Source organism: Grammomys surdaster, unplaced genomic scaffold (assembly GCF_004785775.1).
Source record: "Grammomys surdaster isolate TR1022 unplaced genomic scaffold, NIH_TR_1.0 213, whole genome shotgun sequence".
Lineage (NCBI taxonomy): Eukaryota > Metazoa > Chordata > Mammalia > Rodentia > Muridae > Grammomys > Grammomys surdaster.
The window spans coordinates 2840293-2858743 of NW_021604658.1; the positions used below are offsets into that span (position 1 = coordinate 2840293).

General features: G+C 37.5%; 1 protein-coding gene across 1 annotated transcript in view; it reads right to left on the reverse strand.

Annotated features, from left to right (window-relative positions):
* Brip1 (BRCA1 interacting protein C-terminal helicase 1) overlaps window positions 1–18451 on the reverse strand; it is a 128134-nt gene that overhangs the window by 63143 nt on the left and 46540 nt on the right. The window contains 5 exon segments of the mRNA XM_028772447.1: window positions 7531–7692; window positions 11079–11219; window positions 11330–11495; window positions 14325–14479; window positions 17252–17384. Of these exon segments, the coding sequence (XP_028628280.1) occupies window positions 7531–7692; window positions 11079–11219; window positions 11330–11495; window positions 14325–14479; window positions 17252–17384 (757 nt within the window).

Sequence of the window (18451 nt, forward strand, 5' to 3'; positions counted from 1 at the left end):
AGAAAGAAAGAAAGAAAGAAAGAAAGAAAGAAAGAAAGAAAGGGAAAAGAAAAGAAAAGTTTACCTGGCCTGGCAGTGCTGATGTACTCCTTTGATCCCAGCACTCAGGAGTAGTATCTGAGTTTGAGGCCAGCCTGGTCTACAGAGTGAGTTCCAGGACAGTCAGGGCTATACAGAGAGACCCTGTCTCAAACAAACAAACAAACAAACAAACAGTAAGAAAAGTTTACATGGCACACTAAAGAACAGCTAGTTAGCATAAAAAGTAGTAATGGAGGAAGAGAAGGAAAAAGGAAGAAAACAAGGAGCAACTGGTGTTATCAACACCTGTGCCAGATGATCTTGATAAGTTCTATGACTCTAGAGAACCCTGACTAATACAACACCCAACACAGATTAGGAGAATTAGATTTTTAAAAAATCAAACTATATGATGTTTACAAAATATACATTTAATATTCAAAATACAAATACACTGAAACCAGGCAAGTGCTATATAGCCACAGTCCTTAACAAGTTGCAAGAATAATGATGCATCATTCAGTCACTAAAAATACAGTCACATTCTACTACAAAGAACTCTGCAAACATATGAAGTCAAGAATTCAAACATATAAGGTCACATGCTATATAATTACATTTATATGAAAATGCCAAAGTAGGCAGTTCTGTTAAAGCAGAAAATAGGAGAGTATTTACAGAAACTAGAAGGTGGAATTAGAACTGCTAATTATTATAAGCAATTTCTTTTTGTAGTAAGAAAAAGTATTTTGTGATAGTGGTGATGGCTCACAATTTTGTGACTGTATTAGTAATTATTGAGTTCTACATTTATTTTTCAGATTTATTTTTATGTGTAGGAATGTTTTCCCTGCCTGTACATCTATGAACCATGTGAGTGTCTGGTGTTCATGGAGGTCAGAAGAAGGCATTAGATCCTCTGGAACTTGAGTTACAAATGTGAGCTACCAGCCGGGCAGTGGTGGTGCATGCCTTTAATCCCAGCACTTGGGAGGTGGAGGCAGGTGGATTTCTGAGTTCAAGGCCAGCCTGGTCTACAGAGTGAGTTCCAGGACAGCCAGGGATACACAGAGAAACCCTGTCTCGAAAAACTAAAATAAAATAAAAATAAAAATAAAATAAAATAAAATATAAAATAAAATAAAATAAAATGAGCTACCATGTGGGTACTGGAAGCTGAACCCAGGTCCACTGCAAGAGCAATAGGTCCTCTTAATCACTGAAACATAGCTCCAGCCTCAAAGATTTATTTTTACATTTACATGTTTGTGCCTGCATAAGTTTATGTGCACCACATGCATGCAAGTGCCTGAAGAGGACAGAGAATCATATTCTCCTAAGATAGATGCTGGGAATGGAACCCAGGTCTTTTAAAAGAGCAGTAAGCACTTTAACCACTAACCCAGAACTCTATACTTTAAACAAGTGAATTATATGGTTGGGACTTGCACTGTAAAAGAACATCTTAAAAGAAGATTCTATTAGTTTTTGTGCAGCTGTGATCAAAATGGCCGAAAGGACAGTTTAAAAAGAAGAATTATTTTGGCTTATAGTTTATAGTTTCAGAAGGTTTAATCCAGGTCTGCTTGGTTTCATGCACTTGGGCAGAAGATCACAGCAACAGGAATGTGTGGCATGAGAGCTGAAAGGAAACAGAGACAGGGAGAGAGCAACCTACTAGGCCCCACCTCCTAATGTTTCATAAACCTACAACTACATCTCCAACTGGAGAGCAACTGTCTAAGACATGTGCCTTTAGGGGAATTTCACTTTAGGATCATAACATTCCTCTCCCATTCCTCAAAGGCTCATGGCTATGTCATCATGCAAAATGCAATTAGTTCATCCCCAAGGGACTACAGAGTCTTAACAGTTCCAACATTGTTCAAAAATTCAAATTCAGTTTCCCCGAGAGTCAGGTCAGACTCTTAGCTACAAGTGCTTATACAAATTTTAAAGCCAAGTTCCATACTATCAACATACATAATGCTGAGTTAGAATTCATACTACGAATGGAAGGAATCTGGGCACAGGAAGAAAGAATGTGACTCAAACAGGACCGTGAAACCTAGCAGGTGAATGTTCAAACTCGTAGTTCTGTGTCTTGTACTTGATGTGGCCTCCCGCTAGAGCTGGTCACATCCATGGCTATCTTTGGCAAATGTTTTTGTTCTATGAATCTCCTAAAATCCTGGAGTTTCCACTATAGCTTAGATTTCACACTCTTATCTGCACATACCTCCCCAGAGATTGTTTAAGGGATCCAACTCTATTCACATTTGCCTTACTTTCCAGGAATTATTTTGAAAGATAAGTGGGTAGAAGAAGCCAGATATAGTGGCTCATCTGGGAGACAAAAGCAAGAGGATCACAAGTTCAAGGCCAACTTGGGCAAAAACCTGTCTCAAAGGATGTAGTGGGACCTTACTGGACACTTGCCTACCACAAGTGCCTGGGTTAATTACCAGCAACACAAGAAAAACAAGTATAGAAGCCTTCGTGACTAAAGGGACTCGAGCTGGCCTGAGCATGGCAAGCATGGCGCTCGTAGGCCTTGCCCTTCTTCCTGAGTCTTTTTGCCTTGCTAAAACCACATTCCTAAAGCTGGCCACCAAGGTCTATTTCCTTATTTGTCACTTCCTCCTCCTGTGGCCACCTACCAAGGTCCTGCTATTAAAGTATTGAAGTCCAGCAATCAAAAGTCCACTTTGGCTCACCTAATTAACATGCTCAATTAAAATTAAACACCTCATCCTAACACAGGGTCTCCCCCTGTACCTTTATAAACTGCCATATGCCTACAGGCCATGTCTGTCTCCTCTCTATCCAGAGGCAGTCCTTTGTCCTGCTCTGGAACAAATACTTCTACCCCTAACCCTTCCCTTTCTTCCTCATCCTCTATCTCCTGTCTTTGACTCTTATTTCTGCATTTTGTCCCTCTGGGACAAATAAATCTTTGTACTGAGAACTTGGTCTTGGGTGTTAGGAGCCAATATAGATCCTTACAATGACCCTGCACTCTTGCATTTTGTAATCCTTCAAAGTGAGTATCAAATCAGCAACCAAAGGCAATATCAGTTGGCAGATCAAGGAGTAGCTGCCCCTATGGACCATGAGAGCAGTGGCCTCTGAGAAGTCCTGCGGCTGAGCAGAGATGCTTCTTAGGCAGCCTTTTCTGGAATAGTGTGCTGTCTTCTAAAGAAATGGTTTTTCAGATAGTTGAAATTTCTACTTCTTGGACCCTACCTACTTTTAGCCTGGTTTACAGTGGGAATCAAGAATCATGCCTTCTTTTTGTGAATTTAAATGTGTTCATTTTCTGACCAAACTGAGTATTATTTAAATCTTTCTACTACAATTTCTGCATCCAACTCTCATTGTAAACCTGTTTAAAAGATCCCAGGAATAAAAACGCCATGGCTTGAAAGCAAGTCTGTCTTGAAATTTCTTTCACTAAATTAATTTCTCCATTATTGGTACATCAGACACAATCTCAGGATGTAAAAAAAATCTTGAACACAATTTAAAGGGGCTCTAGGCCAATTCCCAACAGAGTTCCTGCAGCCATTTCTGCCTATTTCTCCTAGGTATTCTGGTCTTCTGAGCTCCTTCTGGAATTGCTCACTGAGCTGCTTCCAAATGTCTCCTACAAACCAACTTCAGAAGATAAAGAACCACACGATCAGATTCAGTCAAAGCAACGACCTGAATCTCTGACAGCACTTTCTATATTAGTTATTTTTATGAAGCCATGTCTCAAGTACCTGAGAGGTGTAAAAGGAGGATGATTTCTTTCAGCTCATGGTTCAACAGGCTGTTGGGCTTCATGTGCACATGCCCCAGCATGTTCTCCTTCCTCCAGCTAAGTCCCACCTCCCAAAGACCTCTGAAAATACTCCCAGTGACTGGAAAATGGGCTCAGCACATGAGCCTGTGACAGACACTTCCATTCAAAGTGTAACAAGAGATTGATGATATTAAAAAAAAAAACAAATTAAAAGGGAAAGTAATTAGTAGGCTTTCTATATCTTAAAAAATTAAAGGTTTTGATTAAAAAAAAAACTAATAGTGAACAAAACGCGTAGTTAAGTAGTTAAGGGAATTAACTTAAGTTTAGGAGTTAATGAAGCATATTTTTTTCCTGACAGAGTAATGATTCCAGAAGGAATATCTCTGCTTAAAACACAAGCCATTGCTATGAATTTGACACCAAAATCTCAAAGCTTCTTGAATTCTTATTTTACAAGCCTAAAGATTAATTTTTAGCATGTTATTTAGCTTCCTTTTTTTGTTTTTTTTTTTAATTTTTTTTTTGTTTTTTTTTTTGTTTGTTTGTTTTTCAAGACAGGGTTTCTCTGTGTAGCCCTGGCTATCCTGGAACTCACTCTGTAGACCAGGCTGGCCTCAAACTCAGAAATCCGCCTGCCTCTGCCTCCCAAGTGCTGGTCATTTAGCTTTCTACACAGAAAAAAAAAACCAAAAAAAAAAAACAAAAAAAAAAACAAAAAACAAAAACAAAAAACCACATAGTGTGGGCCAACTGTACAACTACATGACATGAAAAATGTATTTAAAAGTAAAATTTACAAGTACAATTGAATTTTAATCAGTATTTCTAAGCTTAACTTTGAGTTTTATTTATTTGAGAATTGTATTTATGATGTATGTCAACTTGCCTAGGCCATAAGAAGCCCAGGCATCTCTGCATGCTTCAGAGATTCTCCCAGAAATTAGTATTTAAATTGTGAAGCCTTGTAATGCAAAAGGCCTTACTTTTTAACTATAGTATAGGGCCATCATTTCTCTTGGCTCTTTCTCTTCCTGTTCTATATCTCTGAAAAACTTTAATATTTTTTAGTATAATCTTACATATGTCTTACATCTTAAAATGTGTGGTTAGGAAATAAGGGGAAAGTACATTAAAAAGTATATTTATGATAAAAGTATCAATGTTAATGTTAGTCAAATAACCTTTTAAAAAAGAGTAAGTAAAATTTGCTTAGACATATAGGGTGCTTTTAAATGTGGCTAAGACAGAAATCACCAGTAGTCATGTTACTAGCCTGTCTGCAGTGTACGACACAGCTGGGCTGGTGGAGCAGATGGGACGATCCAGCCACTTCTTTCCATGGAAAGCTAATACTCAGTATCATCCGCACATCTCCACTGTTCACAATGCTATTAAACATGATTTATAACTCTGCATCACAAAATAAAAGACCAAAGTAATGCCTTATTAGATGTTCCAATTGTGTCACAGTTATGAAATGGTGTTTAGTATCAGTATGTTAATAACATTCTGAAAAGCTGTCATCAATAGATATTATAATCCCTAATTAGAAACATTGGCCATTGGAAAGGAAAGTAGGTTCAGATACTTTGGTCATCCTGATAACATCCTTATAAACAGTGATCACGGGAATGTTCACGTAATTGGGTTTAATGCCTTGCTTTTTCTTTGACTATTTGTGTTTATTGTCTTGCTTGTTCCTTGACTATTTGCATCTATTGTATTGCTAGACCCTCAACCTAGAACTGACCTTAATACATGCATGTAATCAAAATGGTATAAAAGCATAAAGGAAGAGAGAGTATAGGATAGGGGGTACTAGAGAGGGGAAATACACTCACATTAAGCTTAATGAGTTTTGACAAAAGGCACCTAAGAAAGTCCTACTATAATTGCAATACAAGACATTTACAACCTCCACCCCCAGGATTTTTCCTCAGTTATGTGCTGTATTGTTTCTATAAGTTTCTATAGTGAATCCTGAATCCCCACTACCTCAGAATGTGACTGTCTCTTTAAATACTAAGCCACTTACAATGAGTTCTTCAGGGTGCAACCTACTCAATTTAACTGATATTAAAAGGCTGAAATTTGAACACTCCCAGGAATATTAAAGCACAAAATAAGTTCTGTGTAAGAACCCAGCAAAAGTGTGGCCACCACAAGTCTAGGACAGACATTTCTGAAGAAAATATACTGGCCAATACCCGATATTGGGTTTCAAGCCTCTCAATCTAAAAGAAAAGGCATCTCTGCTCTTTTCAAAGTCATCCCATATATGGCATTTTGTTGTACTAAACAGGAAAAGAATATATCACTCTGTGTAGTCAGTTCCACTGTTAGAAAAGGGTTCTATAAGTTATGGGCTACATCCATGCTGTCAACCATAGAAGAGCAGTCAAATAACTGGTGCCCTCTTCCGCCCTTCTCTGGCACCAGACACACATGGAATACACAGATACACATGCAGACAAAGCATTCATACACATAAAATAAATCTAAAAAGTTACTAAAAATATATATAAAACAAAGCAAGAAAGAAATCACTGCATGTCAGTACAAAAGAAAAAACTGAAAATGATGGAGCAAATAGTGAGGGGAAAGAGAAAACCAAGGATACAGAGAAGGCAGAAGCAACTGAGCACGGTGGCAGGTGTGGTGGCACACGCCTTTACTCACAGAGTCAGAGAGGCAGAGGTAGGCGAACCTCTGTGAGTATGAGGCCAGCCTGGTTTACAGAGTTCAGGATAGCCAGAGATAACAAACATCATTTCTCAGGAAAAACCAAACCAAACCAAACCAAACCAAACCAAACCAAACCACAGAGCTCCTTTCCTAATAGCAAATGCTTTATGTATAAACAGAGTAAACTTTTCAACCAAAGTATAGACATTGAAAGAGTTAATCTTAAACCACCATGGTCCAAGTGTACAGTGAGGACAAAGGATCAATGTTGGATCAAGAGACTTAAAAAGCTGAAAGCCTGGGATGTAGCTCAACGGAGCAGTATCTGCCTGGCATGCACAAAGCTCTAGAACTGACCCAACCCCAGCATACTGAAGACGTGAGGAGGAAGAGAAGGAGGAGGAGGAGGAAGAGGAGGAGGAGGAGGAAGAAGAAGAGGAAGAAGAGGAGGAAGAAGAGGAGGAAGAAGAGGAGGAGGAGGAAGAGGAGGAAGCATTACAACTACTTCTGGGCAGATGCATGAAGCAAAATAATGGGCAACAAAGGACACGTAGACTAAAGTCAAAAAGCATACTCCTCTCTCCTTCGACTATAAAAATAACAAATGCCTGTAAGAAGAAAAATCACATATGAAGTCTTCTTATATAACAAACATTTTTTTATAGCAAAACAAAAAATGTCTTATCTTTCCTAAGTTATGTTAGAATTTTTTTTTTTTTTTGGTTTTTTCGAGACAGGGTTTCTTTGTATAGTCCTGGCTGTCCTGGAACTCACTCTGTAGACCAGGCTGGCCTTGAACTCAGAAATCCACTTGCCTCTGCCTCCCAAGTGCTGGGATTAAAGTCGTGCGCCACCACCGCCCAGCGTTATGTTAGAATTTTAAGTGAAGCAGTAATAAGATAATCAGGCAACAATCATCATAAATAACAAGATACTGGAGGGATTACAATTACCTTGTTGTTTCTCACTCTAGGAAGTTTATCCTGGTAATCTGATATCTTTTTTAGAGAAAAAAAAAATAAACAATTCCTTACCTTGTAAGATGGCAAAAAGCACAAAATTCCTTGGCTCACAGTCTGGCACACAGATAACAGAAGCATTCCCACTTCATCCTGGAACTCAAATGTTTCAGTATGCTGGAAGGTAGCACAGAGATTCCGACCCTTAGGGCCTGAGCCAACAGTACCAACCCAAACCTAGAAATGAATATTTTAGTATCAGAGTTATGTCTAAATAAAGCAGGAAAATTAATATTCAACTGGGAGTGATTTATAGAAAAAGATGATCAAACAAATTTAGCAGAAATTTACTTTGAAGCCAGGCGGTGGTGGCGCACGCCTTTAATCCCAGCACTTGGGAGGCAGAGGCAGGTGGATTTCTGAGTTCGAGGCTAGCCTGGTCTACAGAGTGAGTTCCAGGACAGCCAGGACTACACAGAGAAACCCTGTCTCGAAAAACCAAAAAGAAATTTACTTTGAAACTAGAAATTTTCTTTAATACAAAAATTAAAACAAAAATAAATTGAATACAATTAGGTTGGTACTGATCCAAAATCAAATTACTCTAACTTTTGAATAATATTGTAATCCTCACAGTAACTACAAAGATATAACCACCAGAAACTCCAGTTCCAAGGGATCCCGTGCTCTCTTTTGGCCTCTGTAGGCATGGGGCATACTTATACATCCAGGCAAAATACACGAAAACATGCACTTTAAAAAAACAGCATATGTGATGGTTAATCTTGGTTATCTACTTGACTAGGTCTAGAATTAACTAATATACAAGCTGCTGGGCAATCCTGTGAAGGACTTGTTTGGTCAGATTATTTGAAGCAGGAAGTCCCACCCTAAATGTGAATGAGAACTTCTGGTGGCAGCCCAAATAAAAAAGACATGGTTTTTGCCTGTTTGCCTTCAATTTTGTTGGTGATTTTCTCTATCCTGTTGCTGTGGCACTCCTTCACTGATATTAAAACCAGGCTCTCTGGGCTTCTAATATAGACCTAAAAACCAGCAGGTCTTCAGGAACTCCCTAGACCTTCAGCTCCAGATTAGGACTATGGAGACATCCAGCCTTGTGGACTGAGTATCTACACATTCTCAGTTTCTCAGTGTGACATGGCTATTGTCAGACTATCTAGATCATATCGGTAAGACAATTTATAAATCCCCTTTTAAAATATATATTCATTCTTAGCAATTTTCTCCCTTTAGAAAACTACAATTAATACAGATCGTAACACCAGGAGTGGTTACAGAGAAACAGAATTTTAAGGATGAATTTCTCTAGTGGGCTTGTTGTGTCTGAAGGTGGCTAACTAACTCAATGAAACTTACAGTTACTAAAGACTCTGCTGGTTGCATAGAAAACCTAAAAGTATGTATGATTTAAAGAACTTACTGAGACAAGCATGTTTGAGATTCCCGACTCACTTCCTGTGAATTTAATAACTCTACACATACAATTTTTGGCAATTTGTAGAAAAACAAGAAAGCAATGATGCTGGCTTGTTGCTTCTTGCATCGTGGGATAAAGTGAAAATGGAGAAGAACAAGTTTGGTGATAAACTTAACTGGTTCCAGATGAGAGTAAACAATTGAAGAGTTTCTAAGTGTGTCTGGAGGAGAGTCTTCTCTCCCTCAGCCAGAGAGATCAAGTTGTCAAAATCAAATCCCTGTCCCCGTTACAGGATTGGCAGACATAACAAAACAGATTTATGGCCATCCTGGAAGGGTATTGGCAGTTAAAGTGAGGGCACTGGTCAGAAAAAAAGTGAACTCTTATAGCTTGGGATGGACACTGAACCTTCATATACTTATGGGTTTATTTTGCATGAGGAAATACTCTTCCCTCCCAACCCTTAACAGAGGCTGCATCCCACCTCCTACTCTCTGTAGACAATATATTTTCTCTCTCCACTGACATCTATACACACATATAAAGGAAGAAGGGAAAGAGAAGCAAACATTATTAAATGCTAACAACCAATAGATAAAAACAAAAGATGGTAATCAATACTATTATTTCAACTTTCCTTAAATTTATAACTTTTATAAACACTTATTTTTACTTTTTCTAATGTCTTATATGTTTATGTGTAGGTTCCATCGGTTCCATGAAGGACAGAGTATCAGATCCCTCTGTAGCTGGAGTTACAGGCACCTGTGAACTACCACTCAATGTGGATGCTGGGAACTAAATCTGGGTCCTCTGAAAAAGCAGTAAGTACTCTTAACTGCTGAGGTGTATCTCTCCAGCCTTAAAATTTATAATTTTTCTAAATAAAAAGTTAAGAAAAATCAATAGACAGATGGCTAAACAAATTTTGGCCTAGTCATACAATGATATATTATGCTGAATAAAAAGAAAATTTGATACATGTTGCAGCAGATGAATACTGAAGACATCATCTACAGTATAACAAACCTTCAAAATGTTAAGCCAAGTACAAAAAAAAAAATCATATTGTATGTATTTGCTAGCCTGCATTTACTTATGCTTCTAAGCAATGCAGCATGAAATGTGGAACCTGTGCTCTCACTTCACTATGCTAATAGCAATGCTTGTCAACAGGCACATTCTGGCACACTGGAAAGCAAATTCTTAGTTCCACAGACATGTAGAATTATGAGTCCCAACAATCAAATGTCAGCATCTTTTCAAGCAACTAAAATGTCCCCACAAGTAAACCTGTATGTATGTGTCTGTCTGTGTCTGTGTGTATGTGTGTCTCTGTGTGTGTATGTGTGTGTGTGTGCATTTATTTACAAAGAACTAGAACCATGTTAGGTACATAAGTATGATGCTAAGTAAGTAGCTAATCACTTTAAATTACTCATAAAAACGAACAGAGCCAGAAGTACTGGCTCAAACCTACAAGTTCAGTATCTGAGAGGTGGTGGCAGGAAGTTAGTTACCTTTTACCACAGAGCAAGTTTGATGTTAATGTGAACCATAAAAGATGTTGTCTAAACAAAACAAAACAAAACAAAACGATGATTGAGGAATGGATCACTGATTAAGACTATGTTCTGCTCTTACAAAGGACCTGAGCTTGGTTCTCAGCACCCACATGATCTGGCTCACAACTGCTTGCACCTCTAGTTCCAGGGATCCCTCTTCTGGCCCATGCAGGCATCTGCATGAACACAGCACACATAAACTCATGAAGGTACACCCACAACATAAATTTTTTAAAAGATGAATAAATAAAATAAGGATATACCACAGTCTAACAGAAAAGAAACAGATAATTACAAGTAGGAATTATAGTAGAAAAGCATGTATTTTCTTGTCTTCAGAACCTGTAGAAAAACCAAAATGTACTCAAAGGAGGCATTTGAAGCAGTCATTGAATCCAAGGCAATAAAGCTTCCAGGGCAGTGTCAGCACTTCATTTCACAGACTCTGTTAGTCTGTTAAATAGCTTTCAAGATTTTCTTTTACTCTAAAACTAACATTCGAATCTCCTATCAGAGTTTGCTTATAAGAATTTATGGTATCCTTTAATTTATTTATATGGAATTACACTCAGGCAAAAAGACTGAGAATATCAATAAGGTATAGCAAAACAGCTTACCTGTGAGTTACTGATGACATGATTAGCCTCCAGTTGGATGTTAAATGTGACACCAAGCTCAGATGAAAAGGATTTCAGGGGTGACAGTGTTCCTGATGTTAGAACAATGGTCCGTACTTTGTCATTAATATCTGAAAAGGCCTACAACAAAACACCAGACAGATGAGATCATCTTCTTAAAAAGCTAAACATAGCCATTTAATTGCTGGTTCTGGTCAAGACAAGTTGCACTTAGGACAGAGAGAGCTTACCACAGCTGGATTTAAGCACCAAAAGTTTAGTGCATTAACTCCAATTTTCTGTCGTGAATGTTTCTTATTTTTTGGTACAGCCAAGACCCCACTTTTATCAAAACTAGCAATCTGATTAGTCCAGGAGTAAGTCTGTTGAATAGCAACTTTATAATCATCTGCAAATCTAAATGGAAACACAATGCTCATTGAACTACAAAGCATAAAACATAATGATCTAGTTAAAACTCAACAGTGTCATGCCTTCCCACAAAAAGAAAATGCTGTCCCCATGACTAGTTAACTCAGAATTCTGATGTAAATTAAGCTATGAAATCACAGAACTAAACAAATTATTACAAGAAATATTAAAAATCAAGTTGGGTAACCTCACTAGCCATTTTCCAATTTGATTTTAAACATGATGTAAAATAAATCATGGCAGAACCAGAACTCAACTTCATGCCTTCTAACTTGCAGCTCCAGGTCTCTGAAACATCTACTACTTAATTGTTATAGCTGCTAAGTAGAAAATGGGAATAATGGTTAAAGAAAGTCAGAGACAAGCTATGCTTTTTTATTGTGTGAAGAAATAAGATAATTTTTGTCAAATGTTTAAAAGTGTTAGCAAATAATTATAAAACTTAATTTTTTTTTGTTTTGATTTGTGTATGTGTGTGGGCATGCTTTTCCAGGATCTGCATATGACCTCATGTCAGAGGATACCTTGCAAGAACCAGTCAGTTCTACTATGTGTGTTTCAGGGTTCAAACTTGGGTCATCAGTCTTTCCCTTTCCCTTTAGCACCTTTACCTGCCAAGCCGCCTCACTGGATCTTCCTCTTGTGTTTCTTTTCATGAGGTTACTGAACCAGAGTATATATGATCCCATCCCCAACCTGTGTCCTTAAGAATCTATAAAAATGTCCAGGCTTACTCCTGGTAATATGTATTATTCTCAACTCTGCTCTCATGGCATTTCACCCCTAATTTCATCTTTAGAGAAATCAGATCCTCAAGTTCAAGTCAGGAACTCAATAACTGTGAAGAGAATTTTATAAATATGCTTAAATCCCAAAACTATAAAACTCTAAGGTACATTTAAAAAGAGTTAAGCAAACAAGATTTTGTAACTAAAAAATTTCTGCTCAACTGGGTAGTTCACATATACAATCCCTGGGCTCAGGGTGCTAAGGCAGGACAATGCAAAGTTAGGCAAGCCTTGGCTACACATTGAGACCAAAAATCCTCCAAAAACAAAACTGAAAAGTCAGAACAAAATAATTTCCTTACATTAAAAAAAAAAAGACAATCAAGATATAAAAAGACAACTCACAACACAGTGAAAGTGAACCATAAACAGTATTATATCTCACAGAGGATTAGTATCCCAATTGCATAAATAACTATACAAACCAACAATTAAAAGAAGCAAGTCAAAAATGGACAATTGACTTTAAGTAGATTATTTTCACAAAGAAGACTTACAATTGGCTAACAGGTACACAAAAAGGTTACAAGATTGATAGTCATCAAGAAATACACATCAAAACCATGCAGAGGAATTACTTGATAACCATAGGATGGCTATTTTTTTGTTTGTTTGTTTATTTTGTTTGTTTTTCGAGACAGGGTTTCTCTGTGTAGCCCTGGCTGTCCTGGAACTCACTCTGTAGACCAGGCTGGCCTTGAACTCAGAAATCCACCTGTCTCTGCCTCCCAAGTGCTGGGATTAAAGTCGTGTGCCACCACCGCCCGGCGGGCTATTATTTTTTAAAATGCCCAGAACAAAAGAATGCATGAGCAAGGATATGGGGAAGTCAGAACCTTAGACACTGCTAAAGGTAAGGTCAAACAATATAACTGCTGTGCAAAACACTAAGGGATTGCTCACAAAGTTAAATGGAGCTGTCACCAGACCTTCAGCTCCACTACCAGGTAAGATGCATCCATCCAGAGGAAATGAAAGCAGACTCAAACAGCAATCTGCACACAAGTATTCACAAAGGTATTATAAATAGTAGGCAGAAACCCTAAATACCTACCAAAACAAGATTAACAAAGAAAATGTGGCATATTTTTGCAGTAGAATATTATTCACCCATAAAAAGGAATGAAGTTTGATATATGCTCTACACAGAAGAGCTCTGATAAATTATACCAAAACGAAGTAAGTCAGACACAAAGAGACAACAGTAACATGCGGAGCAACTGCTTATTATACACGTAAAATCCTTGTTTGGTAGTGATTACTGCACATGCAGGGATGCCTATGACACTGGTTAAAAAGGTTTGTATATACTTCACATGACAATATAATTTTTAAAACACTCAAAAATCCTGAAAGCTGGTAGAACTACAACTTTGAAGAGATAGGCTGACACAGTGACACAGGCCTGTAATCCCAGCACTGCGGAGGTGAAGGGAGAATAATCAGGAGTTCAAGATCATCCTCTGTGGCATTATGAGTTTGAGAACAGCCTGGGATATATAAATCCTGTCTTAAATAAAACTAAGCAAAACACACAAGAAAAGAACTTTTGAATACTGATAGATACAGATCCTAACTATACTTGGAATGAAACTGCTTAAACATAGCACTGGAGGACTACAAGTTAAAGAAGAGTTAATTAAGTGCACTTACCGACTGATTTCAATATTTATTTTCGTCAATGAGAAAAGGACACATTTCAATTGACCCAAGTCTTTGTCAATAACAATCTATACATCTATATACTGTAATCTTTAAGATTTCCCTACTAAGTTAAAAACAACATTCATTTGGCTGATTTTTTAAAATTTCATTTATTATTGTGTGCACATGTACTACAGCATACATATGGTGGTCAGAAGACAGCCTGTAGAACTGGTTCTCTCTGTCCATCTTATGTGGCTCTGCGGATGGAACTCTGGTTGCTGGCTTATATAAAAAGCACCTTTACCTGCTGAGCCATCTTACTGACCAAAGGCTAAAAACAAAACACAACAACAACAAGAAGCCAACAAAACAGGCTTACCTGCTATTTTCTCTAAAGAGATAGTCAAGCACCATAAAAAGACCTTTAAGCATGATTTGAGTTGACGCACTAATAATAGGTATTTGTATTGTCTCCTCTTTACCATGGATGGATGTGGCTTTTTCTTCTTTTTGAAGAACAGCTATGAGATGTCTCTGTAAGAAATTACCGTATTATTCATAAAGGGGGTAGAGGAGTGACAGAAGGAAAACCCTTTGCAAAGTATTAATACAAGACAAAATGAAGCAGGTAGTCATGAACACAAAACTTCAAATCACTTTGCATTTCTATTCTTGCCTCTTTACCTAACACAGTAGTTAGGATGGAACTTCTGGGCTTTATGCACAGTAGGCATTCTATAGCTGACCTACCTAAGCACAATAATGGAGTTTGGATTTCCATGTTAGCAAATATTCCTCTGAGCCAGACACTTTAATAAAGTTAGGAGTATAACTTCTTCAGGCAACTAGTGTGCTACTTAGTACCTTTCAGAAGCAATGAAACTAAAATTTAAAAGTACCAATTGATTTGAATAAAGTTTTTTTCCCCTAAATGCCTGAATTATATATAGGAAATAACTCTGGTAATGAGGCTATCATAAACATATTTTATTAATATTCATTTTTCTTGCTATTGTTTTGGTAGATGAATCCAGGTCTTCATGAACAGTAGTAAGGGCAGGGCATGGTATCAAGAGCCATGAATCCCAGCACCCAGGAGACAGAGGCAGGTGGATCTCTGTGAATTTGAGGCCAGCCTGGTTTACACCCAAGACTACACAGAAAAACTCTGTCTCAAAAAGCAAAACTAAACAACAACAAAAAGACTACTAGGCAGGGACTCTAATGAGCCACACACTAGGCCTGATAAGTAAAATTTAAATAATTTAAAGAAACAACAAAAAAGAAAATAAAACTCTAAGAGCAGATGCATTGAAGAGTAAGCATAGGCTGCTATCGGTGACCCAAGAATCCCTTGACCTACAAATCTTTCCATGAGGAAAAGTAAGAATATGGCTAGTGATGAATGAAATGAAGAAAACATAAAATGAAATACATACAAACCACATGTGGTAACATACGCTTGCTCTCCTGGAAGGTAAAGGCAAGAAGCTGAAGAGTTTAGGTTAACTGGGGTATCTAGCAAGTTCAAGGCCAGAGTATAAGACATAAATAAATAAGACCTTACCTCCAAAAATGAAAACCAAAACATATATAATACTATTAAGTCTAAAAAAAAACAAAACAGAAAAGAACCAAGGCTGGAACGTTGGCTCAGTGATTAGAAGAGCACTGGCTGCTCTTACAGAGGACCCAGGTTCAGTTCCCAGAACTCACATGGCAGCTTACAATTATCTGCAACTCCAGTTTCAGGGGGATCGAAGCCTTCTTCTTGCCTCCATGGGTAAATAAAGGCAAATACTCACATATAAAATAAAAATAAATAAATCTTATAACAAAAAAAGAATCCTCCTTGAAATACCTCTTCTGGGTTTAGCCCATTAAATGTAGACCTTACTGCACACCAAGAAAACTCTTTGCAACAGTCAGAGACCAACAAAGAAAACCACAGCAAATCAAAATGCAGAGCTATGGCACCCAATCCCAAAGGATACATCTACAATATAAGTCCTGCATCTAAGGCTCAGGGATCATTGTAGAAGATAATGGGTATGTGGAAAGACTGTAAAATCAGGGAAACAGGAATACACTGTGATTTTTGTGTGTAGGCCATACCCATAAAGTCTCACCAACATGTATGCCTAAACAAGAACTGAACAAGGATAATAGACATGCTAATGTGGATGGAGAGGGCAGAAGGCCTCAATCCTACACAAAGAACTTGAAAATGTGAAGAAATAGTCTTCCTAGGAGGAGGGCACCAATTGATCATCCAACACCAACTGCAGACACAGTCGTGTGAGTGCACATGCGCGCGCACACACACACACACACACACACTACATGCAAGAAACTTAACTACATATTGCTACAGGAAAGACACATACAGCATGATTCCAATCACAAGGCATTCTAGAAAAGATAAAACTACAGAATCAGTAAGATGAGTGCTTATCTAGGTCGTTTCAGGAGTGTCAAAGGGTACAGCAGAGGCATGAAGAAGTACAATATAGAGGATGTTTTAGGACAGCAAATCTATTCTGTATTTGCCTTAATGTAAGGCAAATCCTAGTTGAACTATACAACATGGGGACTAAGTTGTCAGGAAAACCATGGACTTTGGGTGACAATAACACATAATGCTGATTCATGAACTGTAAGAGGTATATTCCATGACTCTATTCTCAACAGGCAAAACTAGTGGGGGTGTGTGTGTGGAGGTGTGGATAGTATGAAAAATAATGGGAATTCTGAGCTTTCCGTTCAAATTTTCTCTATATTTGAAACTGCTCTTTTTAAAAAAGCCCCTTAGTTTAGATAACTAAATAGGACCAAAAAAGAACAAAATACCCTTATCCCTACATGCTTTAGGGCATGTAGATTCTTGAGACTATGATAAAAGTATAAAACCTCTATCCAGAAGAATGTACAAAAATACATACTCACAATGAGGTTCCTAAAGGTCTAAACACTTCTTCACTAATTTCCAATTTGTTTTAGTACATAAAGTTTGAACTTTTTATTTTCTGAAATTTTAAGTACTATAATTGACACAAAACACACCTAAAAATATTGGTTTCTTTTAGCTGTGAATAAAGGAATAACTCCTTTAAAGTCTTATTTTGTTCAAACTAAATAATATGTTTGTGCCATCACCTAAAAATTATCAGATTTAGATAAGAAAAATTTAAAACAATTTTTAAACTATTAGTTTTTAAAATTCTAGACTTTTTACTGGATGTGCTATGGTTTTTCTCACTCCTAAATGACTACACAAATGTCATGGGTAGGGAAAAAGGACCTTACCTGCAAACCGGAAAAGGTTGCAGCGGTGATGCCCATTCTGTGTAAGTTTAAGAGCATCTCATTTCCACTCCATATTTTACAAGACGATTCATAACTCCTTTCTACAAGATGCTCAGAATTTGTTTCTAACCAACTGGAATTAAAACAAACAATTCAATCAACCAATGTCATCCTCAGATGTACTGCTTTATCAGAAGTGGAGAATTGTTATTCATATATGAATCTGTATACATGCATTGACGTTGTTAGGACATAAGCACAGATTAACACACCTCCAAAAATGCACATTTCATACTGTAAAATAAGTATTGGCATAAGTAGAAGTAAATTTTTATTAAGAAATAAACAAGTATGAGATTTTTTTTGTGGATTCGCACTACTTTACTTAAGTCTCACAGGTATAAGGTGTCTATATCAAATCACATAAAATGAATGCAAAACAAATACTTATGGTGCATATTTACAACAAAAGAATTACCTGAAAATACATATTTATTGATATGCATACTCACTTAATACAGGCTCGAATGTCATTTTATAGCAAACATCTGAGTAAAAGTGAGGACAGTACACAAAGTAAGTCCTTACTCTTCTCGAAACCCAAGACTTTTTAGGAGTCAGAAATAAACAGAGAAACAAAAATGTAAGAAAGTAAATATTAGGGCAAAAGACAGAGCCCAGGATTAGAGTGCTTGCTTAGCCCATGAGGCCGTAGGGTCCTCCCCAGCACACAGTGAAGAGTACTGACACACAAGAAAATAAAGCTAATCACAGCTTGGTGGCTACTGTAATCTCAATGTCTGTGAGATTTTCCTAGAACTGATTTTCTAACAACTGAATGCAGAAAAGTAGCCAGTCCCGGAGGGGATTAAAAGAAAATGTTTGAAAACAGAAGGAATAGCTGGTGCAAAGTTAGCAAGCTTTGCTCCTTTGAGGGCCTGAAAGAGGCCAGTGTGAGAATCACAATGGACAATATGTTACAGGGTTAAACAGGAAACAGACAGGCTAGCGCAAGGAGAAGAAATTTGGGATTTATCCAAAGTTTGAAATAAAATTTTAAATAAGAAAGTGAGTATTTTAAGTGTTTAAAGGATGATTCAGACTTTACAGGCATAATGGAGTATGAGGGAAAGGACAGAACAAAAGCAGAGGAAGCTGTCGTTAACACTGGTACCACAGACATAGGGTGACTTGGGGCAC